Consider the following 25,184-nt stretch of genomic DNA (forward strand, 5'->3'; position numbering starts at 1 on the left):
CCAGCTCAATCGCGAGCTTACCCATCTCGCCCGCATACGACAACACCAGAGCCTGCTAGACACCATAGAAAAGTGGCGGGATGCGACTGACCCCTTATACAAGTTGATATTGAAGGATGTCATCGACAGTATGAGGCGCAATTTGGGGATCCCACCCCTGCCCGGGAGTGACACCGGGACTGGCCACGGGGACGACGAGGAGTAAGACGGGGGCCGCGTTTGTCGAAGCTTTGGTTTGTATTTTTTTAACTATGTATTTGTTTTAAAAATAATTATGTATGTTTTTACTATTTAAATAAAATTGTGCATTTTTCTCGTATTTGTGTCGAAATTTTAATTACGTAAATTGCATATTTGTGAATTTGTGAATTTTTATTATTGTGAATGTCCGCCAGGATGTGCTTGGGGATGTCCGCTATTGTGCAGTGGGATGTCCTTATAACGTGACAGTGCAGTAGGAGGTCCTTATGACGTGGCAGAAGGTATTTTTGAGGTGTCCGCCAGAATGTACGCCGTGACATCCGCCCCTATCGTGGATGCTCTTATGAAAATACTATATCCCAAACATTTGCTATTATCCCTTTTTACTGGTGTCAGGTTATAATAAATCATCTTTCATATCAGACATCAGAGAAATAAGGGGATAAACAGGAAGAACCCTAATTAAACCCTACACAAATCCAGTTGGAAAAGGAAAAAAAAATTGAATTGCTCCGGAGACACAGCCAAATTACATAGTGGCCTCAAGAATCAAGTGTTAAAATGTTGGACGAGAAAATATTTGACGTGGAGTTGAGTTTGTTGGCGCTTCGAGTGCCGCGGGAGCATTGCAAGCTCGCAACACGGATTCTAAATGGGTGTGTGTATGGATAACTCCATTTATCTTGCGTTTTCTCAAATTCTATGTTGCATTGATTAATTATTGATTTTTTTTTGTTGGTGTAGGCATTTACTTGACAGACCACGCATCAAACCTGTAACTGAGGATCCGACGTCTGATAAGAATCGCTACATGCTATTGTCCGAGAAGATTAAAAGTCCTGGTATTAATTTTTAGAGGAATTTTTGCGGGTTTGCTTGAAAATTTGTTAATTTTTTATTTTAGCATTATTGAATGCTAATGGGCATGTATTTTGTCAAATTCTGACAGAATTATCCGAAATTCCTGCTGGTAAAGTTGATGAACTGAAAGAGCTCTTTGAAATCCAAGTAGTTCCGTATTCGATGACACTTGGTTATTCATATTGGGGTGCAGGTAGATCAAATTGGCCTTTTAGTCCAAATTTGTTATCTTTTTTACTTTCTTTGCACAAATTGTGTCTTTGGAACTTGGAAGGTGTAAAACTAAGTATGTAATGTCAAGTAGGAACCGTTATCTTTTTATATTGAGTAGGTAATGTCATGCCTTAATCTCTTTTAAAGTAACTGGTGGTTTTCTTTTTAAAATATATCAGATTGATATGTATATGTCATATTTGGTTTTAGTTGCGGTTTGGTTGGATATGCTTCACTGAATTCCAGTTTTGGCCCGTAGGGTTTTCATTTTGGTGATTATAACTACTCATGCTGCATGCCATTTTGGATGACCAGAACACACTAATTGTCATTTTTGGATGTTAACTTTTCTTCATAATTATGTTACAGATCATATACTAAAGCAGATTCTTCCACCTGGGTTTGACGTACCTTCATCATTTGAGACCATAGTTAAGTATTTTATGTTTTAGCCTTCTTACTTATGATTTTTAAGTTTTACGTCCTTTGTATTATACTAGTATGTAGGTCACTGGCACCATATTGGATGTGTTGTACATTTGTTACATGGTGATTGATGTTTTGTCACAGGCATCATTTAACCTGTGGTTGGTGCTTTGCAAATAGAAGATTAGATTGTCTGGTTTCTGTTAATGATTATGGAGCAATTTTTACTTGATTCTTTTGCAGGTCACATTGCCCACCTCAATATACCAGATGAGTTACTCCCATACAAGGATGTTATTGCAAAAGTTATCTATGATGTATGTTAACCTTCCAATTACTTCAATGTTATTTTGGAAATTATTATAAAAAGTTACCGCACAGTGTCACATTTGGACCTGAGAAAGATCAATAATCAAATTTGTGCTTTAAAAATTTGCTCTTTTTTTGGTTTAATTTTTTTTTTGCATGAGATATGAAATATTTATATGTATATACTCAATAGTACTTGGCAGGGTCTAACTTGCATATAAAGAAGTGATCTTTTATTATGACAATAGTTTATAACATAGTTATGTGGAAAATCTGTTAGATTTATTTTGGACACTAGTATACTTTGAATTACCTTGTTTTAATAAACTAATTTCCCCTTTATGTACCATCACAGAAAAATTATCCACGAATCAAGACCATTGTCAACAAAGTTGGATCGATAACTAATGAGTTTCGTGTGCCAAAATTTGAAGTATTGGCAGGAGATTCAGATATGGTTACAGAGGTGAAGCAGTATGGAGCAACCTTCAAGCTTGATTACAGTTTGGTCTATTGGAATTCTAGGTTGGAACATGAGCATTTAAGGCTAATTTCTAAGTTCCACACCGGGGATGTTGTGTGTGATATGTTTGCTGGTATTGGCCCTTTTGCTATTCCAGCAGCACAAAAAGGATGCCAAGTGTATGCAAATGATTTAAATCCTGATAGTGTTCGTTATCTAAATATTAATGCACAAACCAACAAGGTTTCTGATCTTGTCCGTGCCTACAATTTGGATGGGCGGAAGTTTATATCTTCACTAATGGAAGTACCTTCAAGTGATACATGTCTGGTGTCTAATAAAGAAAACTTGAAGACTTCTGAGGAAGAGGACATGCCTCATAACACACAGATAAAGCTGGAAGAGAGTTGTCTAACTGGTAAAATGTTTTATGTAAATTCTTTTTCTGTATATAGATCTTTTGTTGTATTTAACATGAGCTATTAAGTTAGACCTTAGAGCTTATGGGGGTTTTATGCAAGAAACTCCAGGTGAGACTGGTGCTGAATTTGAAAGTAATGAACTGTTGAGAGCAAAGGTAGAAGGAAATATAACCTCTGTAAAAAGACGCTCTGAAAGCTTGCATGAAGGTATGCTAGCATTGTGTAAAGTGTGAATTGCTTTAAGTCGGTGTCACTGTTAATATTTGAGGATAGGATCAAGTGATTAGTAGTTTCCCTCTTTCCTGTTTCATCTTTATATAGCTACTAAATCCAATTCTGTGCACTATTACAGAAAATGGAAACGGTAGCAGTGCTGGTAACTGTGTTCCTGAAAGGAAGAAACGGAACTTGAATAAGCATGTTACAGGATCTCGCCCTTTCAGTGCGAAGCCCTGGGAGCACATTGATCATGTCATCATGAACCTACCTGCTTCTGCTATACACTTTCTTGGTGAGTTGTTTTTTTTTTTGTGTTTCCTAACTTTCTATGTCAATAGCTTTAACTCAAGCTGTCACAAAGAAGCAAGTATATTGCATCCAAGAAATTGGTGATGTCTGAATAGTTTGAGGGAAAACTACATTACATTGTACCTATGCAAATTTAGTTTTTTTATGTCTGGGATTGATGCTACATTGCACAACAGAGCAAATGCTTGTATCTTTTAAATGATTAACTACTTCTGTGATGTTTGTGTATAGTTTGAAATTGCCTCTGATCGTTGTATAATTGTGCAGATTCCTTGAGAGGTGTTATCAACAGAAAATACTGGAAAGGGTCTCTTCCGTGGATACACTGTTATTGCTTCATACGATCAAATGAGACAGAGGATTCAATAAAATTAGTACGCATTTTCATGTCGTCTCTCTGTTTCTATTCTCAAACTTTATCTAAGCATTCCATATAAATTTGAAATCGTTGGTGCTCATCAGATAGCCGAGGTTGCAGTTGGGGCTAGTATACAAGATCCAATATTTCACAGGGTTAGAGATGTTGCGCCAAACAAGGTATAAATAAGCCCAGGTCGGTGCTCCATAAATGATAACTAAGATTCTGAATCATGGACTTGATTTTCTTCAGGCAATGTTTTGTTTAAGCTTCAAGTTACCTGAGGAAGCCTGCATTGGGGGTGCTGAGACTCCGACCGAAATCACCCCTGCTTTGTGATGGGGTACGGACTTTGCTATAGCCATCAAAACTACTTCATGATCAGATGCATCTGCTCCTTTTCAATGGGAAAACAATCGTTTTATGCCAAGTGCAGCTGCTGTTGTAGCCTATAGGGAACCCACATTTTTGCACATTGTTTCTTGGTGTTATCAGTTTTGTATTGGAACATGTATAAAAGTATTTAATGCTCTGTCTTCAAGATTCTGGTAGAGAGTTTAGCCATAGTAATTTTCAGTTTGCGAAGTAATCTTTTACCTTGAAGGATTGAGTACCTTTTTGTGTACTATTATTAAATTTGATCCTTTGTGTTCGATTACATAAACTACAAAATCATAGCCTACACAAATAATAATATGCAGCTAAACTGCAGGTAAATATGTAACTCATACAAAATGTTTCATTTTTGTTTTATATTAGTACAAAAAGTGTGAAGTTTATATAAATCATACAAAAAGTTTCATTCGTATTTCAGATTTAATATATTCCGTTATTTTTGTTTAACTGACGTTAACTCTTTGTCTATGTGATGCACAAACCATAAAACAATGATGAATTTTTTTATACCAATATGAAACAATGATAAAAAAAATTTGTACCAACATGAAACAATTATGAAACATTTTGTACTTCATATAGACAAAGAGTTAACACGGTTTAAATAAAAATAACGGAATTTACTAAACTGAAACACAAATGAAACTTTTTATATGACTTATGTAAACTTCAAACTTTTTGTACTGATATAAAGCAAATATGAAACAATTTGTATTTATCCCGCTAAACTGCTAAACGACTTTGCTTTTCTTGAACACCTCCTTTATCTGGAACGACGTCGTTGTAGCCATCCCAAATAAAGCCCTAATTATTCCAATTCAATTTGGCATTTTTGTCACCTCCATGAGAATTGAGTGAAGATGGAAGCGAGAACAACTGCTTCCGCCTCCCATTTGCTCCTCTATTCCACTAACAAATTCAGAAAACAACCCAACCCATTCACACCAAAAGCTTCATCATCTTCAGAAAAGAAGGAAAAGCTCGAAATTAGAGTGTGCACAAACAGGACTTGCAGAAAGCAGGGCTCTTTGGATGCTCTGCAAGTTCTCTCCGGCATTGCGCCGCCGTTTGTAACGGTGAACTCATGCGGGTGCCTCGGGCGGTGCGGCGCCGGCCCCAATATCGTGATCCTTCCGGGGAGTGTGTTCGTGGGGCATTGTGGGACCCCCAGCAAGGCCGCAAATGTCATGGCAATTGTCTACGGTGCTGACAATGGCGATGCTGAGAACAAGTGTTTGGAGGCGCTGGCGTTGAGGAAGAGGGCTGATGATGAGATGGCTCAGGCTGATTTTGCGCAGGCTTTTGAATTACTGTCGCAGGTGCAATTTTTAACTTGTTATCGAGCTGTGATTTACTGCTTATGGTCTGTGGGAATGTGTGTTGGAATGGAATCTTTGCTATTGAAGTTGTGATATGAATGTTTCTGAGTGGAAGTGGGAAGTGCTCATATTCGCGCATATCTCGTCTTTGCAGGCTATAGAGCTCAGACCATTTGGGGGTTTGCATATAATGTACAAGGAAAGGTTTGTGATCTTTGGCTTCATTCAGTCTCCAAATGGGAGTCGGTTCATATTTGCTATGGAATTTGAGATGTTTATTGCCTTTATAATGATTTCCGACTAATTGACTTGCATGGATAATTTGCAGTTGAAACTCAACCTATTCGACTTGCTGCGTTTAAATATGATAGAATTGTGTACTTTTATCAGGTCAGCTGCAAGGTTGGCGATGGGAGACATAGATGGAGCATTTGAGGACGTTAAAGAGGCTTTGATCATCGCACCTCGTTATCCTCAGGTAAGTTTGGCTTTGGAATGTGGAGAAATTCTGTCATCGGATTTGGCTATATGATTTTACTTATTGATATTACAATGTTTATTCTCTATTTCAGAGCTATTAGAAGCATATGTAGTAGAAGAAATTTGTCAACTTCATTCCTCCACTTTTTTGAGTGTTAATTCAATCTTCAATTATTCTCACTTGTATGAAATCTGACTGGTCATGAAAAGATTCACCTAGGCTATATTTACAGGCATATCTTTGCGAAGGTGATGTTTATATGGCTATGGATCGATTTGACAAAGCTGAGGAGTCCTATTCAATTGCTTTAGATTTAGACCCATCCATTCGTCGTTCAAAGTCATTCAAGGTACTGTCCGTTTTTGGTTAGATTATGACACACATGCTACCTTTATATGAGCATTCTGGGATTATTCTCATTTCAGGCAAGAATAGCAAAGCTTCAAGACAAATTATCTCCAGCAAATCTGGGATGAAGCTTCTTTCAGATGGATTTGTGTATTCAAACTAGCATAGGTTCTTACTAGGTCTTGCGTTGTAGTATAAAACTCTAGAAGTTGCAAACTATGGAAATCAATAAAGTGGTCACTTCATTTCTTGCATATTCCAGAGCAGAAATTCTAATACTACACACATATATATATATGATATTAAGTAGCAAGTGCTGTACTATTGTTTGGATAGGGATTGTTGCCCTTTTCATGTCTCAGGTGGTAGTAGCAGCGTCAAAGTGAGAACCACACTGGAACAAGTCGAACTTCTTGACCTTATCCCACAACTTGGACGCCTTTCTGCCATCTAGATCTCCAACTGCTTTCAGATCTCCTTTTGAGAGCTGATCGCCTGGTTTCTTGACGTTGAAGCTAAAGTATTTACTCAGTCTGATAGCTCCAACACCACCACCTCCTACTTGGAAGCACTCTTCCAAGTTCACCTCTTCTCCACCTTTACTCTTCATCCCTTTAGAGATGCTCTTCTCTTCTTGTTTCACTAGTTGCTCGTAATATTCCTTATTCCTCTTCTCCAACCCGTGAATCTGCCCCTGAAGATCCTCAATCTTCCGACTCAGCATGCAAACCCTGTGATCCTCCCTTGTCTTCAAGACACACCTAGCTAGCTCGGCTGCCTTCCTCTTCAAGAACATAGATTCAGAGGCCAGCCCTTTGTTCTCTTCTGCCAATGCAGACACTCTGTAACCCAGTGTCGTGTTGTCATTCAGCAAAATCAACCTCTCCGACTCCAGCACATCCAACAAGTTCTTCTGCAGATCCATCTTCCTTGACAACTCACTCCACCTCTTCTCCACCACAGTCAGCTCATTCTGAACAATTTCATACTCCACCGTCTTCATGATCAAGTCAGCAACAATCATATCAGCATCAACCTCTTTTGTTTCAACAGGTACCAGATTTGGAGGCTGGAAAGACAGTGAACTCTCGGCATCAGAATCAATGACTTCTCCAGTGTCCCTTTCATCTGTCTGAGCCGCATCTTCAAATTTGGCACGCAGATTAGGGGAAGAGGATCGACTGTGAAGCTTCTGTTTCTGCTGCTGCTGGTTCTTGGCAAGTACCTGGCAGTAACGGTCTGCTAACGAGAGGTAGCCGTTGTACAAGTCATCAAGCAGCGCCAGAAGCTGAGGGCGCTCGTGGTAGTAAGAATTAGCCCTTTCAGAAAAACTATCAGGACTCTTTCCTTTGTTTGTTTTCCTTGTCAGCATCTTCATCCGCTCGTCCATATCTATTCAAAACCCAAAATTCAATGGGCATTAAATGAAAGATGTTGGCCTTCTTTTTTTTGGAAGGAAGCAGTTGAAAATTGGTCCCCAGCCCCAGGTGAGGAAGAAAGGATTTCATTTGAAATTCAAATAGTCCTGCTATAAATCTTCCGTGGGCCTATAATTGCATTTTTTATTTCCTAACCATGTGTTTGAATTTGCAGGTAATTAAAGAAAAAATTTAGTCCAGTGATCAATATGCAGTGTGTAATTAGGCATTTCTTGATTGAGACATGATATGATCCGGCTTGAAATATTAATGGATGATGCCCTTGTGAATAAGCATTTCTTGGCAAAGTTATGATTTTTACAAATAATAACAGAATGTTAATACACGTGTAAAAATCACAAGGAGTCAGAATCATAGATATGTACACAAGATTTTGAAAAAGCCATAAAATCTGACGTAGCACAGTGGGCAGAACACATGGGATTAGAAACCCAGAGGCAAAATCAGAACAAAATCATATTCCATCTGCAATAAAAGCTAGTTGGCCAAAAGGGTTCAAATTTTGAACAATGGAAAATAAGGGGCTCTGCTAATATGATGAGCAAAAGATGTAAATTTTGTAGCATTGTGAATAGAAACTTTTATGAGTCAGATGTATTTTTGTAGGGGTTGAAAATGACTCGTCAAGATTGTATTTTTTTACTCAATACGTATGGGGGTACATATGCAGAAAAGCAAATGCAAAGAAACCATCCTGGCCCCACTTGATGTAATTGAAAATTGAAATTCAAAAATCCCTTCTTTTCCTGCACTAGCTTACAAATTGAGTTAGTCTTGGAATATAATCTCATTTCCTATTCATCCAAGAATCCGTATGATGCTTTTCAGTTTTTCAAATTTGAATGCTTAACCGAAAAAGTAAAGAGTTTGGAAATTCAAATCTAAGTGAAGAATAAAAGAGGAATTTACCAGCAATGGCACAAAGAAGCCAAGATGGTTTGTTGAAGCCATTTCTCCGAGATGAATGGTGAATGGGGGAGGGGTCTCCGGCGCCAGTTTTGTCAGCCTTGGCCACCATTTTAGGAGACAGATAAGGTCCCTACAGCATTCAAAATTTGAGCTAAGAAATTAACTTCACATATCTGTATGCAGAAATTCATGTTACAAATAATGATCCCAGAATACTGACTGTCTCATTATAACGCTAAATATATTAGCAGCAAATAAATAATCATACTAATTCGCATCCAAATCGGCGTTTATATCTTATTAGTGTGTGAGACTGACAAATGAGCAGATATATTTAATAGTACTCCACTACAACTGTAGCTAACGCATTGAATGATGGACCAACAAATGCATCATTATACACTACACCACTTTCCAACCTCAATTTTTGGGCTTGTTTGTATTGCGATTATAGAAGATGAAAAGAAATCAACAGATACATAAGGACTGAAAAATAACATAAAAATTGAATCTTTGCATGATTTTCCTTGAAGAAGGAAAAATAAAACACAGTAACAAAAATGAAGAAAGAAGTGCATAATGCATTCAGAATTTCATTATATATCTACTTGGTACCTTAAGAATTTCGAGCTGAAAACAACACAAAAACAACACACACACACACTAATACACAGTGTGAGCTGCGTAGAGGAGAAGTAGGTTGGACTTTGGAGTAGAGCGAGAGACAAGGATGGGATGGGCAGAGTGAGGTTATATGGAAGAGAGAGAGAGAGGGGAAGAAGAAACCGCGGTAGAATGATTTGATTGTTAGCCAATGGGAGGAGGCGATGGCCGTACTAGCATTTAATGCATCAGACCTAAAGCCAACGTTCGCTTCTGGAAATTGGAAATGGAAGCTATGAAAAAAGTAGGACAACCTTTTTTGCTCTCTCTCATCTTTTATTAATAAAAAGTAGGAAAAGTAGGAAGCTATACTCTCCAATCCAATTCAATTTACACTCTTTATAATGACATAATACTGTTTTGTTGTTGCACTATTCTAAATTCCACACTATTCTGAATTCCAAGTGCATTATTATGGGATAAACTTCAATTAATTCACATTTCCCATTTCTCCATCTTATTAATGCTCGTCCTAACATAAGTAAAACTCGAAACATTCATTTTATCTCTACTCACTAGATTATTTGGCAGCATTAATGACATGTTTAATGTGTTGGGGCTGCATTGTCCTCCTACAAAATACAGTAGAATTCAGTTAACCAACATAAAAATATACTATACCTCATCTATGGAGTATGAAGCAAATTACTATATCTATGGGGAACGATTGATTGTAATTTTGAGTAGACACAAAATCATAATCATGACAACCGAGCCATTTTGGTATTACAAATGTTTCTCAAAAAAAGAGCTAATTCATGAGTATATAATTAACTTGTATTGCTATATTAAGAAAGTATATTCATTACTTAACATACATTGCTGTATAAAGTAATATACTCATTACATAATTAATCTGGTTTCTTACAAGAAAGAGTGAAATTAGTAAATGTGTATATTTTTAATAATTTATTAAAGAGGGAACATCACTTTTGGTCCACGAACTTTGCCAAAGTATCATTTTAGGTCCGTGAACTTTGAAAATATCATTTTAGGTCTGTGAACTTTGAGTTAGTATCATTTGAGGTGCTTTTTACTATTTTCAAGTTTTTTTTGGACGAAAATACCCTCAATACCTTAAAGTGTATATATTTTTAATAAATTTATCATATATTCATATTTTTTTATAAATATCTTTACAATATATTTTTGACAAATTTTCTAAATATAATTTGACCTTAAATATTATCACTTAATTTTGTGACATGCAAGTAAAATTGCTTCTTCAATTTTTTTTTTATTTTTTTAAAAAAATTGAATAAAGAACTTTCTTTAATAATAAAAAATTAAATAAAGATCTTTTTATAAATATCTTTACAATATATTTTTGACAAATATTAAGTGATAATATTTAAGGTCAAATTATATTTAGAAAATTTGTCAAAAATATATTGTAAAGATATTTATAAAAAATTATGAGTATATGATAAATTTATTAAAAATATATACACTTTAAGATATTGAGGGTATTTTCGTCCAAAAAAAACTTGGAAATAATAAAAAATACCTCAAATGATACTAACTCAAAGTTCACGGACCTACAATGATATTTTCAAAGTTCACGGACCTAAAATGATACTTTGGCAAAGTTCGTGGACCAAAAATGATGTTCCCTCTTTATTAAAAACTGATGGGAATTTCTCAAAATAAATACTCACTCCGTGTCATTCAAGATGTTCACATTTTTTAACTTCATATGATTTTAGGTGGAGTAGTTAGATATGATAAAGTAGAGTAAAAAATGTGATTGGATATTTTAATGAGGAGAGATAAGAGAGGAATTTATTTTCAAATATGAAAAGTAGACATCTTGGGTGGAACAAACTAAAAAGAAAATGTGAGACATCTTGAGTGGGACGAAGAGAGTATATTACTAATTGGCTCACTAAAACTCGTGAATATGCTGTGCATTCAGTAATCCAAGCCTGAGCACAATTCAATAAGAAACAAATCAATCTTTGGCTCAACTATCTCAAGATTCTCAACACATGAAAAATGTAAGTCTTTCAACTTGAACATAAAAACTCTGCAAATTCTAGAAGAATTGGTCGCACAACAAAATCATTCAACATTCTGCTAAATTGTTAACATACACATACATCCAATATGGCAGCCCAGACATATAGCAAGATAAATCCCTTCTTTTGATTCAGCATCAGCTAACGTGTGATAAACCCTACGGTGAATGATATGGCAAAAGTTGAATCTTGATAGACTTCTCTACTCAGAGTATCTGCATTTAACTTCTTCCCCTTCAATAAGCCTCTCCACTGCATCTGATGGTAGGCCAATTAGTTCCAGTGTCTTCTCCCACACTCTAGATGCTGTTTCAACGTTGTGTGCTTCCTCCGAAGGGTTTGCAGGTCGGCAGTCGTGATTGATGAAAGCACAAACAGGCCAATCCTCTGATTTCAGCGATTCAGTGTAGTCCGTAAGTTGGGGATCAGTGGCTGCGAAAAGAGTGCTTCTAGATCCTGTAATATTCGTACAAACTACTTAGATGCTATCAAGTACCATTTCAACTTATATTCTTCATGTAGCAGAGCAAGTCATCCGCAATTCAAATGTCAGTGCATTTACCTTCTTCAGGGCTGAAGATAAAATATGGAATTAATTGGTAACCAGCTTGAACAATCTTTGGGAGATCCCTAGCCTACATTTGAAGTCTTCAGATATTATTGTGAACTACTATGATATGCAAAAAAAAAAAGTAATCAACCAATCATTTAAGTTGGCAAGATCCTCAGTGGCTAGGATCTTGTGGAATGCAAGAACTTACAACATTTGTGTGGACTATTCCTGGTGAAACACATGCTATATTTATGCCTGCTTCAGTTGGCAGTTTCTTGTTAAGGACACTGCTGAACATGATCTGCATTATCAAATCTAGAGGCTATGAGTGAAGAAGCAAAACAGAAGATCATGAGCAGTGAATGACTTAAAGGAAAGATGTAATCAACTAAAATACTGAATTTGCAACTAATATCATGGGTTACAAACTTCAACGCTAAATTGGAGGAAATTTGAAAAGTTGCCATAAAAAAGAGTTGTCTTCCCTATTGGGAGCATTAATCTGAAAAGACTTGAATGTTAAGTAGCTGCAGATCCGCTTGAATGTGCAACCAAACAAAAAAAAAGAAGAAACAATTACAGTAAAAAGTTTAGTAGATAACTGCTAAAATTTAAAGCTAGCATTTGAAAGTACCTGTGCTAGCTTACTGCTTGAATACCCAACCATACTTGTAAATTTTCGTTTACCAGATGTAACATTCATGTCTTCTGGATCAACAAATCCTAAGTTATGCATCTGCACAAACACAAGATGAAATCATGATCAGTTCATTACCATGTAGTCTTGCATACAGTTCTTATCAGTTTATTCTTAATACAAAACTAAAGCGATAAACTAAAAAAAATCTAATTAGTTAATTCCAGTACAGATTTTTGCCTCTTCAGTGATTATATAGCAAGAAGTAACAACTTTCTATTCTTACAAGTGAAGGCTTCTTTGTGCAGGAAATGAGAACACTTACCTCATAAGTAGTCCATTCCCACTATCAAATAAAGTTCCAAAACAGGGTAGACCAGATGCATTCCTTTTATGTTAGGTTCATGTGTTGTTTAGTTTTGTAATATAATAACGAATTCTATACAAAAATACGTGCAAATTTTCAGAGTGCTGAATTTTATCAAAGCAGAATTGTCAATGTTCTTCCTGGTGGAATCATAACAACAATACAAAGAATACATACTTTTGACACATTGGAATAGATATTTATGCCCAAACGTATAATGTACAGTGCTCATAAAACTTACTACAGAATTCACATTGACAATGCGGCTGGGCGAGCTTCTAATAAGTGACGGCAAAAGCAATACGGAAAGCAGTGCTGGGGCTAGATGGTTCACTTGCATATGCTCTTCATAGCCATCCCTTGAAAATTTTTGGGGTTCTGAATTGAAGTGTAATGGAGTGAGTTCAACTAAGATTCAACATGTTACCTTATTCCTGCTTACAAGAATAAGACAGCATGTGTGGGACATGAGCTAAACAATCAATTGAAACATGAGTTATCTGTGCATACCTAGAATATTTTACAAGGGGGAGATAATAAAATAAGAGAGTCAACTAATAGGCAGTCGCTTGATGTATAGGTAAACCAAACATGGCTTCATTATAGTCAAACTAAGTGCAAAATAAAAAAAAATAGTGCGCCTCTGTGTGTGTCTGTGCGTGTTTCCTTATATAGTTATATGGAAGTCGACCCTTCATCTACAAACCTCCAATTGAAAATATCCCAGCATTATTGATGAGAGCATGTAAACGTCCCGAACGTGCATTCCAAGCTTCAGCAAATCTTGCGACAGACTCCAGAGAGAGAAGATCGAGCTCCATAACCTTGAAATGCATAGCAGTTAAAAAAAATTCTACTCACTGATACTTAGAAAAAGAGTGGCAGAGCCAACACAAACTTGATACATCCTTATTCCAGACACAGATAAAATAGAAAGGCCAAAACAGCTAAGATTTACATATCTCCAAATGCATCAATTGATAATGAGATTCAACAAGCAAAGACTTCATATAATAAAAGTAGGAATCCCAGTATTTCCTAATAAGATTTTGGATTCAAGATGACTTTATATCCATTCCAACTATGAACTCAGTGTATTCATTAAGTACCTCGATATTACGAGGAAGACCCTTCCCGGACCAATTTTCCTGCCACTTCTTTATCAGATCATTAGCAGCCTTTGTATTTCTTACTGCCATTACAACATGCCCCCCTGCTTCCGCCAATTGCCTGTGCAATAATAAAATAACAGAAAATCATCAAATTCCCTTCATACAAAACCAGTTTGCAAAATGCTGGTGGACCAATGCATGATGTGAATGACTCAATCTCAACAGCAACAATAGTACATTAATCACTATAGAAGAAAATGTCAGAAACTAATTAACAGAAATCTGAAGAAAAAAAATAAAAAATCCGATGTTCCTCCAAAGACACCGCCACTGTTCTCCGGAACTGATGCAGGGTTGCCAAATTACTGCTTACATTTTTCTATTGTTTTTAAGGAATTTTTGCAGTATTGTTTAAGAATTCTAAGATTGTTAGTTTTTATTCCAGTGTTATTGAATGCTAAAGCCTGTTGTTTTTGTTAAATGCTGACAGAATTATCCGAAATACCTATTGGAAAAATTGATGACAGAAAGAGCTCACTGAGACTCAAGTAGTTCCATATTCAGTGACACTTGGTTAGGAACAATTCTTTTTTGGGTAATGCATGTTAATGGAATTCCATTTTAATGAAGAAGTTTAGTTGTATTCCGACTCAGGGAGTGACGCACAACAGTTATGCGTCGTTATTAATGAACGACGCACAACCCTTATGCGTCTTTGGTTAATGACGTACAAGGGTTATGCGTCGTTCAAAGACGCATAAGAATTATGCGTCTTACCCTAGTGACGCATAACCCTTATGCGTCACACTGGTAAGCATTTCCGCCTGTCACCCGGGTGACCCGGGTTCGATCCCCGGCAACGGCGCAATTTTTTAAGTGATTAGTATTTGATAAAAATGAGTTATTCTAAACATTTATTTTTGGCAAATAGATATTACTCTTATAAAAGAATTATGCGCCTTTGCCGGGGATCGAACCCGGGTCACCCGGGTGACAGGCGGGAATGCTTACCAGTGTGACGCATAAGGGTTATGCGTCATTTGGGTAAGACGCATAATTCTTATGCGTCTTTGAACGACGCATAACCCTTGTACGTCATTAACCAAAGACGCATAAGGGTTGTGCGTCGTTCATTAATAACGACGCATAATTGTTGTGCGTCACTCCCTGAGTCGGAATACATCTAAACCTCTTCATTAAAATGGAATTCCATTACTAGACTAGAACAAAAGTAGAAAGAGCTCCACTTGGTTACATATTAGAGTGCAGGTAGATCATCTACTGTAAGCAGATTATAACAGTGTCGAATTCGGATCGGAGATTAATTAATACTCCCTCCGTCCCCAAAGAGTATGAACAATGGGTTCGGCACGTGTTTTAATAAATAAGGGGAAAAGTAAGAGAGAGAGAGAGGGTAGTTGAAATAATGTTAGTGGAGAGTGGAGTGCACATTATTGTAGTGGTATAAATTGTAAATAAAATGATGTGTAGGGGTAATAGGTTGTTTGACTTTTTCAAATTAGAAAGTTCATACTTTTCAGGGACGGAGAAAAAATGAAATAGTTCATACTCTTTGGGGACGGAGGGAGTATTCAACTATTTTTGCTTTAGAATATGTACTTTTTTTGGTTCAAAATCATCAAATTGCATTCCTACAAAACCAGCTCGAAAATGCTGGCTGATCAATGCACGATGCAGATGACTCAATCTCAACTGCAAGCATAGTAAATCAATCTCTATAACAGCAAATGCAGAGACTGTTGAAAAGAAATCTTTAACTTCAGAAATTCACCAGTACTAACCACATTGCTACATGATTTCCAGCTAAGTTACTCTATTAAACACATTTAATTTTATTTCCACAAATCACTTCCGATTCCAAAGTCCAAATCATACGGTGGTAAACAGGCATAGGAACTCAGCATCCACACACATGAACCCTAACACAGTCAATCAAAACTAGAAAAAAGGATCAAACAGTTGTCGAGAATCTCATTCTTATTTCATACACTCCCAATCTTCAATATTTCATCAAATGAATGCAGCTAGTTTACCTCTATTCAAAATAAATGAGCTACAGAATGACATATATGCAAGTATATGTACCAACTCGTCCAAGTGTAATTGAAGCAATTAAAAACAATAAATCAAGAGTTAGGTAATTGGAGAAACTAACAGCTCTAGTTTACTAACATGTAAGAAAGTATCAAGTAAATAAACTACAAAATGCAAACCAAAGTTAGAACTCCATGACAAACACATGTGAATGATCCGCACACTGTGATTGGGCAAATGCAACTATCATGTATTGTTTTCTCCTCGGTTGAAACTTGAAAGGAATTAAAGATTCCTCACAATCTTCATATATTTCAGATTAGAGAAATAACTGAATTGGCAGTCAAATTTGTACAGTGAGCATGAGAGTTTATACTTTACTCAATCCCATAGAAGGGTGCATATGCAGAAAAGCAAATGCCAAGAAAACATGTTACGATTCCACAAATACTCAAAAGGAAATCATCAATTTCAGAAATCCATAGCTAATAACCAAATTCCTGCAAGATTTCAGCTAGTTACTCCATCAAATACATTCAATTACATCTCCTCAAATCAATTCCGATTCCAAAATCAACATCATAAAGTGCTCAACATCTCACCCACGCGAACCCAAACTCACTCAATAACAACTGGAAAAAAAGGATCGAACCACTAAACTTATAGATAAAAACAGCAATAGCAAAAGGTATCAACGAAAAGTGAAGAAAACCTGGCGATTTCCTTGCCGATGCCGGAGGTGGAGCCGGTGACGATGAAAGTGAGATCATTAATCGGCGGCAGGAGCATTGGATTCGGAACGTTGCTGGCGACGATTCTCTGAAACAGCATCTCGTAGGCGAGGTAGAACCAGCCCATCAGCCACTCAATCCACCCTAATCCTTCCTTCTTCGCCTTCTGTGCCACTGCCTCCTGCGGTGGTTTTCCGTTATCATCTCCCTTCTCCGATAAAGATGAAAGCGTCGCCATTATCACACAGCACCACTCACTCAATGAGAGGAGCTTTCGGCAAAGCAATGAAGGTGTGTATGTATAGTTTGGGAGATTCCAAAGAAACGACTCAAAGAGGAGTGCGTGAGTGAGTGTGTTTGGGCGGTCCGATTAATTTTCATGATGGAATCGTGACCGCTGAGAGTTTGTTAATTTTTGTTTTATTTCGACGAGCATCGTATAGTATTCCTCTCTTTTCTTTTTTATCATGATAAGAAAACGATTTCGATGTAAAGGCCAATTTTCAAATTTGAAAAGGGAATCATATGGTACTATTACTTTTTCCCTAGGTTCTGATGTAATTATAAAAATGTTTTATAAATTCATTTTGATTTTAGTTTATTCATGAGTAGTGGCAGGAGAAATTATAGCGACAGAGCCGAGTTCAAAACAAAAAAAAATGTTGGGTCGTGATGCCTCCGATCTCACACTCACTCAATACGAGAAAATAAAGCACACAACGATGTAACGTGGTTCGGTGATAAACCACCTACGTCCACGGAGAAGATGAACGGAATCTTATTGATGAACAACTCTCAAATACAATGAACTCACACGCACAATTCAATCACTCCAAACTAATCGCAAGCTAGAGCAATAATCTCCTAATTGTGTATGTGTATTGTGTATTCTCCCTCTGCTTTTCAACTGAACACCTATCGAGCTATATATGTGAGATAAAGAAGAAAACAACTTAACTAACTTCATTTCCCAAAGTTAGTTATAACCGCCAATTTCCAACGGCTAGTTCCAGCTCCCAAAAACCGAGCTTCCTCTGCTTCCTTTCTTGATCCCTTCCTTGAGCTTCAACGACTCTATCACTCGATCAAATCTCCACCTTGCTGTGAAAGCTGAGTTATGCAAGAATGATAGTTTGATGATACAAGAATGATAGTTTTATTATGCAAGAATGATAGTTTGCATGGACACACATTCACAAAAAAGGTTCAAAGATAGCATTAGAAAAGTGCACTAACCATGCGTGCAATTGGAGATCATCCTTCACGGCTCACGCAGATGTAGCATCACGGCTCGTACATGTCTTGATTAGAGAACATAAAATAAACATAAGGCATTTAGAGTGTGATCATGTCAATCAAAGAGTGAATCCTTATTGTCTGAACCACCAAACCATTCAAGATGTTGAGAGTCTTTCATATTGATTTTCATTGTGGTGTGAGTAATTACGATGTCACGACGACATAAGGAAATGCGCCGATGGTTTCAATTTAAGGTTTGTGGTAGAGTGGGAGAGTGAAATGAAAATGAAAATGAAAATGAGGGGTGAGATGGCACATGGTAAGTTTTAGGGTTAATTCTTTTATTATATTTAAGAATTTAATCAACACTCTATTAGTACGAAAGTAAGACACGAAATAGAAATATGTCATGTTATATGGGACATAATTTTTCCCGAACTTCTAAAATGGCGAATTATATTACTTTTGTGTGTTGTATTTGTGTGCATTTAATGAGTGTGTGCATTGTGTGTTTACATAGTGTGTATTCACTAATGTGTGCGTATAGTGTGTGTGCACAATTCTTTTAAGATTCCATTTCATATTAATAAGTGCTTTTTTTATAAAACGCAAGATTTTGAATTGAATTAGAATTCAATATCTTCTAATTCATCTTCAACTTCGTGTATTAATGACTAGAGCTGAAAATTTTTGACACAACACGAATCCTTATGAAATTAATAGTTTTGAGTTAAATCTTATTGGGTTCGTGTCTTTATTAGGTTGACTCATTAAGAACCCGATAATTTTTTGTTGGGTTCGGGTTTGATGTGGATAACCCATTAAGAAATACTCCCTCTGTCTTCTTCAAGATATTCACTTTTCTTTTATAGTTTGTCTCACTCAAGATTTCCACTTTCTATATTTTTACAAACAAATCTCTCTCTCTTCTCTTCTCATTAAAATATTCAACTATTTTTTCCCCTTACTTATTTCACCTAACAATTTCTCCTAAAATCTCGTGTCACTCAAGAATGTGGACATCTTGAGTGAGACTGATGGAGTATTAATATTATAATTTTCATTATTTTTATTAATATTAATTTTAAATTTTGTTTGCTTTACTTTCATTCTCTTAAGTTCTTGTAAATAAGGTTTAAATCATATTTTTATCATACGTTTAATCGTGTAATATCAGGTTTTCATCGTGTAATATCAGGGTCGTTGTCGTGTGGTGGCAACCCATACTATATTGTGTCGTTAACGAGTTCGTGTTGGGTTCAGGTCATATTCGGGTTTGAAAGTAGTAGATCAAGTTCGTGTTCGGATTGACAGCTTCTTCAATAAGTCATCTTCGGGTTAAGTTTTATTGAGTTAAGTCGTTATCAAATTGATCCAATGATGACCCAACTTGCACGATTTGTCATTCCTATAAACGACTTCGGTGAATTCAGATATAGAGACGAGAGGGAGGTTAACGGGTGACCGGCAAAGAAACATAGGCATGCCATAAGTTGGGAAATATCACTTCATGTTTTTGGTAGGACACATATATGCTTGGAGTATTACTTCACTATATACGTCAACAACTTGACTTATCCTACTTAGTACACTCGTGCCAAAAGTTGCCCATTAAATCTAACTCTTTAATACTTATTAACACTGAAAATTCGACATTAAAAGTGGGGTTTAACTTTAAGTATAAATTGTAATTAATATGAAGAATTATAAATTCCCTGTGTTGGAATGTCACTGTCCCACCCACCAGCTTCTACTCATCTTATTTTTAGAGAAAGAGAGCAACTACATACCTAACGAGAAGATTAAACATTGCAACTACATCTACAATTCCCATCAAGATTTACATGAAACAAGCAAAAAACAATGTTCATTAATCAAAGCACAAGCTAGCTAGGCAAATCAATTAGAGTCCTCGCTTGATCATATCTAAAAACCTCTGATCAGACTCTAGCCTCTGCAATCTCATATCCTGGTTGAACTTGTTGATAAACGCTTCAACTTGTTTGTTGAAAGCCTCCACATCCACCGACGGATCTTTCCTTAGGCCGCCTAGTCGTCTTATCGACGCCCTATCGTTGAACGTCTCCAGTTTCCTCATCACCTTCTGTTCCTCCACCTTTCTTCTCGGTGGCACAGACTCACTCTTGCTCAGTTTTTTCGACTGGCCCTCGACTATCGTCTTCCATGTCGACTCCATCGTGCACTCGCTTTCTCCCTCCTCTGCCTCACTCTTCATCTCATCACTAATATCACTACTAGCTTGTGCTGTGCCACTGCAATCATCAATATCACTAGAGGTTGAGTCACTACTCCTTGTTGACAATAATGTTAACGTCGTTGCTTCTGCTTCTTCTTCGACTTCTGGAGGTGGCACCTCCACCCAATGAGGTGGAGGGTCATGGTCATGGTCGTGGTCGTTGTTGTGGGAAGTAGAGGAGGTGGCTGCTATGAGCAGAACCACGGAATTGATGATGATACAAATATATAGAGGAGAAGACAAGAAATACCTAAATGAATTCCAAAAGGCTACGAGATTGGGTAAAAAAATCTCATACAAAAAGGGGACTAATGCCTCTTTCACCATTACCATACTGGAAAACAGGCCTCCTGAAAAAAATAGCAGCTTCATGGCCTTCACTGCACTTTGCCTAACACTGATGTTGGACTCCACACAACTCACTTGAAAAAAATTAGCCATGATACGAAAAAAGGCCAAATACAAAAACAAACTTGTACTTATAGATTTTTTTATGGTGGGGAAAAACCGAGTCTCTGTGATGGAGATGAGAAGGGGGAGGGGGGCTTAACTACTATATATATATATATATATATATATATATATATATATATATATATATATATATATATATATATATATATATATATATATGCGCACAAGTAATAAACAGAACCACCATACCCTTTTTCCTATTTAAATAGTAAAGGAGGGAGCAAGTGGAGAGGAGAATGGATTTGCATAATCACAGTTCACAAGACTATTATAAAATTGATAACTAATTATTCCATGATTGATTAAGGCTTAACCTCTCTTGTGTCTTGTCTTTTTTTGAACTTTGTTTGATGGATAAGATGTGGTTCATCAGAGCATCTGTAACGCAAGGGGCCGGGCCGCATCTCGCGAGTCCCGGCCCGTCCCGAGCGTTGCACCGAAGAGAGTCACTGCCCAGGCCGGTCCCGGGGCCGCGTTCCCGGCCTGTCGCGAGTCCCGTGTCCCGGCCTGGGACGGCGTTGCACGGTGACGTGCCGCAACTGTAGAGTCCCGGCCCAGCGTTACACACTCCTCGGGCCGGGCCGCAACCAATTTTTTTTTTTTAATTCAAAAATTTTTTCTATAAATACTACTCCATTTTCATACACATTCAACTTCAAATCTCTTCCTAGAATTCGAAAAAATGCCTCCATGTCAAAGAATCTTCGAAGATCAAATGTCCCGGTCGTTAGCAGAGGCGCTACCGGCAATCCAAGAAGAAATCACTAACGAAGTTGAACGCTACCAAGCTGATATTCAAGCTTGGAACGAACAACAAACCCGGGTACCACGTACCCGGATGTATATTCACCGAGACCGTGAACAAGCTGTCTTGCGGCTTTTCACGGATTATTTCTCTAGAGATCCGCGATGGAGTGATCAGATATTCCGTCGTCGGTTCCGGATGCGAAGGCCGTTGTTCCTACGCATTGTCAACGCAGTTATAGCTCGTGACCCGTATTTCTGTCAAACTACTGATGTTGTGGGCCGGGAAAGTATATCGACGTTGCAGAAATGCACGTCTGCCATTCGTCAACTCGCTTACGGAACTACATCAGATATGTTCGATGAGTATCTCCATGTAAGCGAGCCTATTGGTCGGGAGTCCCTCGCTAGATTTTGTCGGGCAGTCGTCGAAGCATTTAAGGATACGTACTTGCGAAAGCCAACGACCGACGACGTTAGGAAGTTGGTCGACATGCACGAGCGGGCCCACGGCTCCCCGGGGATGCTTGGAAGCATCGACTGTATGCACTGGCAGTGAAAGAATTGTTCAGCGGCTTGGAGAGGACAATACACTAGCTGGCACAAGGGCACACATCCCACGATTGTGTTGGAGGCCGTTGCCGATTGCAGATTGTTGATCTGGCATGCCTACTTTGGTGTCGCGGGGTCCAACAACGACCTCAATGTGTTGAACGAGTCTCCATTGTTCAACGACTTGTGTGCTGGGCAAGCACCGAACGTAGAGTTCACGGCCAACCACCGTCGGTATAGTATGGGGTACTATCTGGCAGACGGGATCTACCCTCGATAGCCCGTGTTCGTGAAGACTATCATAGCTCCGACAATCGATCGGAGGGCAATGTTTGCCCAAAGGAAAGAGGCGGCTCGGAAAGATGTCGAGCGTGCATTCGGAGTCCTCCAAGCGCGGTGGGCTGTCGTGAAGGGAGCGGCCCGTGGTTGGCAGCGGTCAAACATCGTCGACACAATGTATGCATGTATCATAATGCATAACATGATCGTTGAGGACGAGCAAGATAACGTCACTTTGTGGAGCGACGATCCGCTCGCCAACACCGGGAGCAACTACGTTGTCATTGAGCCGCCCGTGCAGGGTCTTCCTCACGACATCCGCAATGTCATGGCCCGTTCAGCTGCGATGCGCCAAGAGGAACAACACACTCGCCTCCAAGCCGATCTAATCGAAGAAATTTGGACTCGCACCAACGTTTTCCAGCATTGACGTTATGTTTTTATGTATTTTATTTTCAGTTTTAAAATTTCTATGTTGTAATTTTGCAGTATTCGATGAAATTAAATTTTCCGTGTTATAAATTTCCAGCGTTTTTTATTTTACGTTCAAAATAGGTTGGAGTTGTAAATAGTGTCATTTATTAGTTGCGGCCCGGGCCGCAACCTGCAGGGTTACAACAGTTGGGGCCTGGGCCGCAACTGTAAAGGAATGATGACGTGGAGGGGACTTGGGGTCGGAAATGGGGACGGGTTAATGATGCCCTCAAAATAAGGGACAAGTTCAATTAAGTAGCATGCTAAGTTTGAGCGACTAAAAACTTCAAATTTATGTAATTTTTTTCCTTTATTGTGAAAGATATGTTATGATTTATGGTGCATATATATATATATATATATATATATATATATATATATATATATATATATGGACGTATTATTTTCTTAATTTAAATAATTAATAGTACATGTTAATTAGCATAAGATTTCGTATAAATATGATTGTCCATATGGGGGGACATGCAAAATTAGAGAGACAAATAAAGAAATAAGAAAATAGCTAGGGTACCGATAAATGTTCAAATATAAGAGAGCACAATATAGAGGAGGATTAGGCTGTCTGCAGATAATGAAAAGAAAATTCACTTAGTGTTGTTGCCAACTTGTCAAAAGAGTCCATCAAACTTTAGCAAGATTAATTATTGGCTATAAAAATGTGTTTAAAATATAGTTTTAAAATATTTATAATGCATAATGACAACAACTTGGGGTGTGTGCACACAATAATGAGGAGTGTGTTCCTGAATATTGCTAATTGAATATTAATTGTTTTTGTTTCGTATAATTTCGTTTTAAGGATATACAGATATTAATTAGATGGCATTACCGTGTTTAGTATTAACAACTCGTGTGATTCGCATAGCTCCACTTTTCGAGATAATCAAATGCCAAATGAAATCTGAATGTTTATGAGGTGTTAGAGCACCCGCAGCGCGTGCCGCCGGCGTTCCGCGTGCCGTTCCGCCGGAACGGTTTCGCCGCGGAACGCGTTGCGGCGCTGCATTCCGCTCCCGTCCCGTTCCCATTCCGTGCCGGGTGCCGACGGCACGTAACGCGGCACGGAACAAGCCGCCACGCGCCTGGGCGACGTGGCCGATCCCCGTGCGTGCGTGCTTCCCACTCGCCGGCCCGCGAGTGGGACACGTCAGCAATGACGCAATAATTATTTTTTTTTATATAAAAATCGAATTTTTTAAAAAAAAAAAAAAAAATTTTTAAACGGTAACATTACCGTTTTTTTTAACTTTTTCTTAATTTTTTAAATTTTTATTTTTATTTTCTTATTCTATAAATACACCTAATTCATTCATTTTATACACAACTACACATCTATTCTTCCTACATCAACATCAATTTCTCTCCAATTTTCATATTCTATCTCTTCAAAAAATGTCCGGCGACGGCAATTACGGTGGTGGCGGCGCCGGAGGGTGGGATCTCAACGCGTTCGGCGATTGGGAGACCATGTACAACACACTTGGTGGTTCTGGGTCATCGACGCCGGGCACGCAGGGGTCGGCGACGCCGGGTGCGTACGCCCAATACACGGCCTGGTGGAACGGAATTGTGCATATGGCAGGACTACTTGGTCTTCCCCCTCCCCCTAAACCTCGACCGCCTCCGGAGGATGATTCGCCGGCGGAGTAGTTTTTTTATTTTCCCACGTTTAATTGTGTGTTTTTTATTGTGTGTTTTTTATTTTTTTAGGATTTGAATTGTGTGTTTTTTTTAATTTTTTTAAGTTTAAGTTGTAATTTTTTTTAATATTGTGTGTTTTTTAATAAAGTATGTTTGTTTTTTAATAAAGTGTGTTTATTTAATTTAATTTAGTTGGAAATAAAAATAAAAATTGAAATAGAATGAATAGTAATTTAAGGAACGGTTAAGGAACGGTTAAGGAACGGAGGGTTGCAGGTTCCGTTCCTTAGTTAAGGAATGGAGTAAAAAAGTACAGTGGGGCCCTCAAATAGTGGTTTAAGGAACGGTATAGGAACAGCGTTGTGGATGGCCTTATACGCCCTGCCAACTACGACAATTCAGAATTTCAGATTAAAAGTGTATAAATTTTTTCTTATACTTAAAAGAAAACAAATGAATAAAAATGAAGAATAACAAACTACGAAGCGTATTTTATTTAAATTTTTAATCACAAAAGCGATTCAAACACCTCGAAGGTCTACTACATAAACGAATCTTGTTTTACGAAATTTGATGTATTTACTATGTCTTTCATATATTTGCATGATATATTATAGTTATCTATTATCGTAAATTTTTATTTTCTGATAAGAATGATCATTACCTATGATTTTAATCTTTTAGTACATTTTAA

At 37.6% G+C, this 25,184-nt stretch overlaps 5 protein-coding genes across 6 annotated transcripts; 2 read left to right on the plus strand and 3 right to left on the minus strand.

Annotated features, from left to right (window-relative positions):
* Positions 1 to 604: 604 nt before the first annotated feature.
* On the plus strand, positions 605 to 4,394 carry LOC121805272 (tRNA (guanine(37)-N1)-methyltransferase 2-like). 2 transcript variants are annotated; one of them, XM_042205071.1, is made up of 11 exons: positions 605 to 857; positions 946 to 1,043; positions 1,151 to 1,255; positions 1,645 to 1,707; positions 1,945 to 2,018; positions 2,366 to 2,891; positions 3,004 to 3,102; positions 3,248 to 3,406; positions 3,691 to 3,797; positions 3,886 to 3,960; positions 4,034 to 4,394. In XM_042205071.1, exons 1-11 carry the CDS (start codon positions 763 to 765, stop codon positions 4,118 to 4,120), a joined length of 1,488 nt encoding a protein of 495 aa, XP_042061005.1. In that variant the 5' UTR covers positions 605 to 762; the 3' UTR covers positions 4,121 to 4,394. The 2 variants fall into 2 exon arrangements, with proteins under 2 accessions (XP_042061005.1, XP_042061006.1); XM_042205072.1 differs by lacking the exon at positions 3,004 to 3,102.
* Positions 4,395 to 4,994: 600 nt separating this feature from the next.
* Positions 4,995 to 6,579, plus strand: LOC121802144. Its single transcript, XM_042201723.1, has 5 exons — positions 4,995 to 5,496; positions 5,651 to 5,700; positions 5,887 to 5,974; positions 6,210 to 6,326; positions 6,403 to 6,579. Exons 1-5 carry the CDS (start codon positions 5,038 to 5,040, stop codon positions 6,451 to 6,453), a joined length of 765 nt encoding a protein of 254 aa, XP_042057657.1. The 5' UTR covers positions 4,995 to 5,037; the 3' UTR covers positions 6,454 to 6,579.
* LOC121802143 (kinase-interacting family protein-like) lies at positions 6,549 to 9,623 on the minus strand. The gene is made up of 3 exons (XM_042201722.1): positions 9,289 to 9,623; positions 8,674 to 8,803; positions 6,549 to 7,717 (listed from the first exon to the last, which is right to left on the minus strand). Exons 2-3 carry the CDS (start codon positions 8,780 to 8,782, stop codon positions 6,684 to 6,686), a joined length of 1,143 nt encoding a protein of 380 aa, XP_042057656.1. The 5' UTR covers positions 8,783 to 8,803; positions 9,289 to 9,623; the 3' UTR covers positions 6,549 to 6,683.
* Positions 9,624 to 11,271: 1,648 nt separating this feature from the next.
* LOC121805763 (dehydrogenase/reductase SDR family member FEY-like) lies at positions 11,272 to 17,144 on the minus strand. Its single transcript, XM_042205754.1, has 8 exons — positions 16,791 to 17,144; positions 14,021 to 14,141; positions 13,618 to 13,735; positions 13,153 to 13,289; positions 12,542 to 12,643; positions 12,116 to 12,208; positions 11,917 to 11,989; positions 11,272 to 11,810 (listed from the first exon to the last, which is right to left on the minus strand). Exons 1-8 carry the CDS (start codon positions 17,045 to 17,047, stop codon positions 11,557 to 11,559), a joined length of 1,155 nt encoding a protein of 384 aa, XP_042061688.1. The 5' UTR covers positions 17,048 to 17,144; the 3' UTR covers positions 11,272 to 11,556.
* A 2,807-nt stretch (positions 17,145 to 19,951) lies between these two features.
* LOC121803831 lies at positions 19,952 to 20,746 on the minus strand. Its single transcript, XM_042203422.1, has one exon. The coding sequence runs from the start codon at positions 20,744 to 20,746 to the stop codon at positions 19,952 to 19,954; it is 795 nt and encodes a 264-aa protein (XP_042059356.1).
* Positions 20,747 to 25,184: the final 4,438 nt, after the last annotated feature.

Source organism: Salvia splendens, chromosome 5 (genome assembly GCF_004379255.2).
Source record: "Salvia splendens isolate huo1 chromosome 5, SspV2, whole genome shotgun sequence".
Lineage (NCBI taxonomy): Eukaryota > Viridiplantae > Streptophyta > Magnoliopsida > Lamiales > Lamiaceae > Salvia > Salvia splendens.

Coding starts and splice junctions, on each gene's coding strand:
- LOC121805272 (XM_042205071.1), top strand. CDS start 763: ATGTTGGACGAGAAAATATTTGACGTGGAGTTGAGTTTGTTGGCGCTT. Junction 2,892..3,003: donor GGAAGAGAGTTGTCTAACTG/GTAAAATGTTTT, acceptor AAGAAACTCCAG/GTGAGACTGGTGCTGAATTT. Junction 3,103..3,247: donor CTCTGAAAGCTTGCATGAAG/GTATGCTAGCAT, acceptor GCACTATTACAG/AAAATGGAAACGGTAGCAGT.
- LOC121802144 (XM_042201723.1), top strand. CDS start 5,038: ATGGAAGCGAGAACAACTGCTTCCGCCTCCCATTTGCTCCTCTATTCC. Junction 5,497..5,650: donor CTTTTGAATTACTGTCGCAG/GTGCAATTTTTA, acceptor TCGTCTTTGCAG/GCTATAGAGCTCAGACCATT. Junction 5,975..6,209: donor TCGCACCTCGTTATCCTCAG/GTAAGTTTGGCT, acceptor CTATATTTACAG/GCATATCTTTGCGAAGGTGA.
- LOC121802143 (XM_042201722.1), bottom strand. CDS start 8,782: ATGGTGGCCAAGGCTGACAAAACTGGCGCCGGAGACCCCTCCCCCATT. Junction 7,718..8,673: donor GCTTCTTTGTGCCATTGCTG/GTAAATTCCTCT, acceptor GGTTTTGAATAG/ATATGGACGAGCGGATGAAG.
- LOC121805763 (XM_042205754.1), bottom strand. CDS start 17,047: ATGGCGACGCTTTCATCTTTATCGGAGAAGGGAGATGATAACGGAAAA. Junction 13,736..14,020: donor GTCTTCCTCGTAATATCGAG/GTACTTAATGAA, acceptor ATGCATTTCAAG/GTTATGGAGCTCGATCTTCT. Junction 12,209..12,541: donor CAAGCAGTAAGCTAGCACAG/GTACTTTCAAAT, acceptor TTGATAATGCAG/ATCATGTTCAGCAGTGTCCT.
- LOC121803831 (XM_042203422.1), bottom strand. CDS start 20,746: ATGGCTAATTTTTTTCAAGTGAGTTGTGTGGAGTCCAACATCAGTGTT.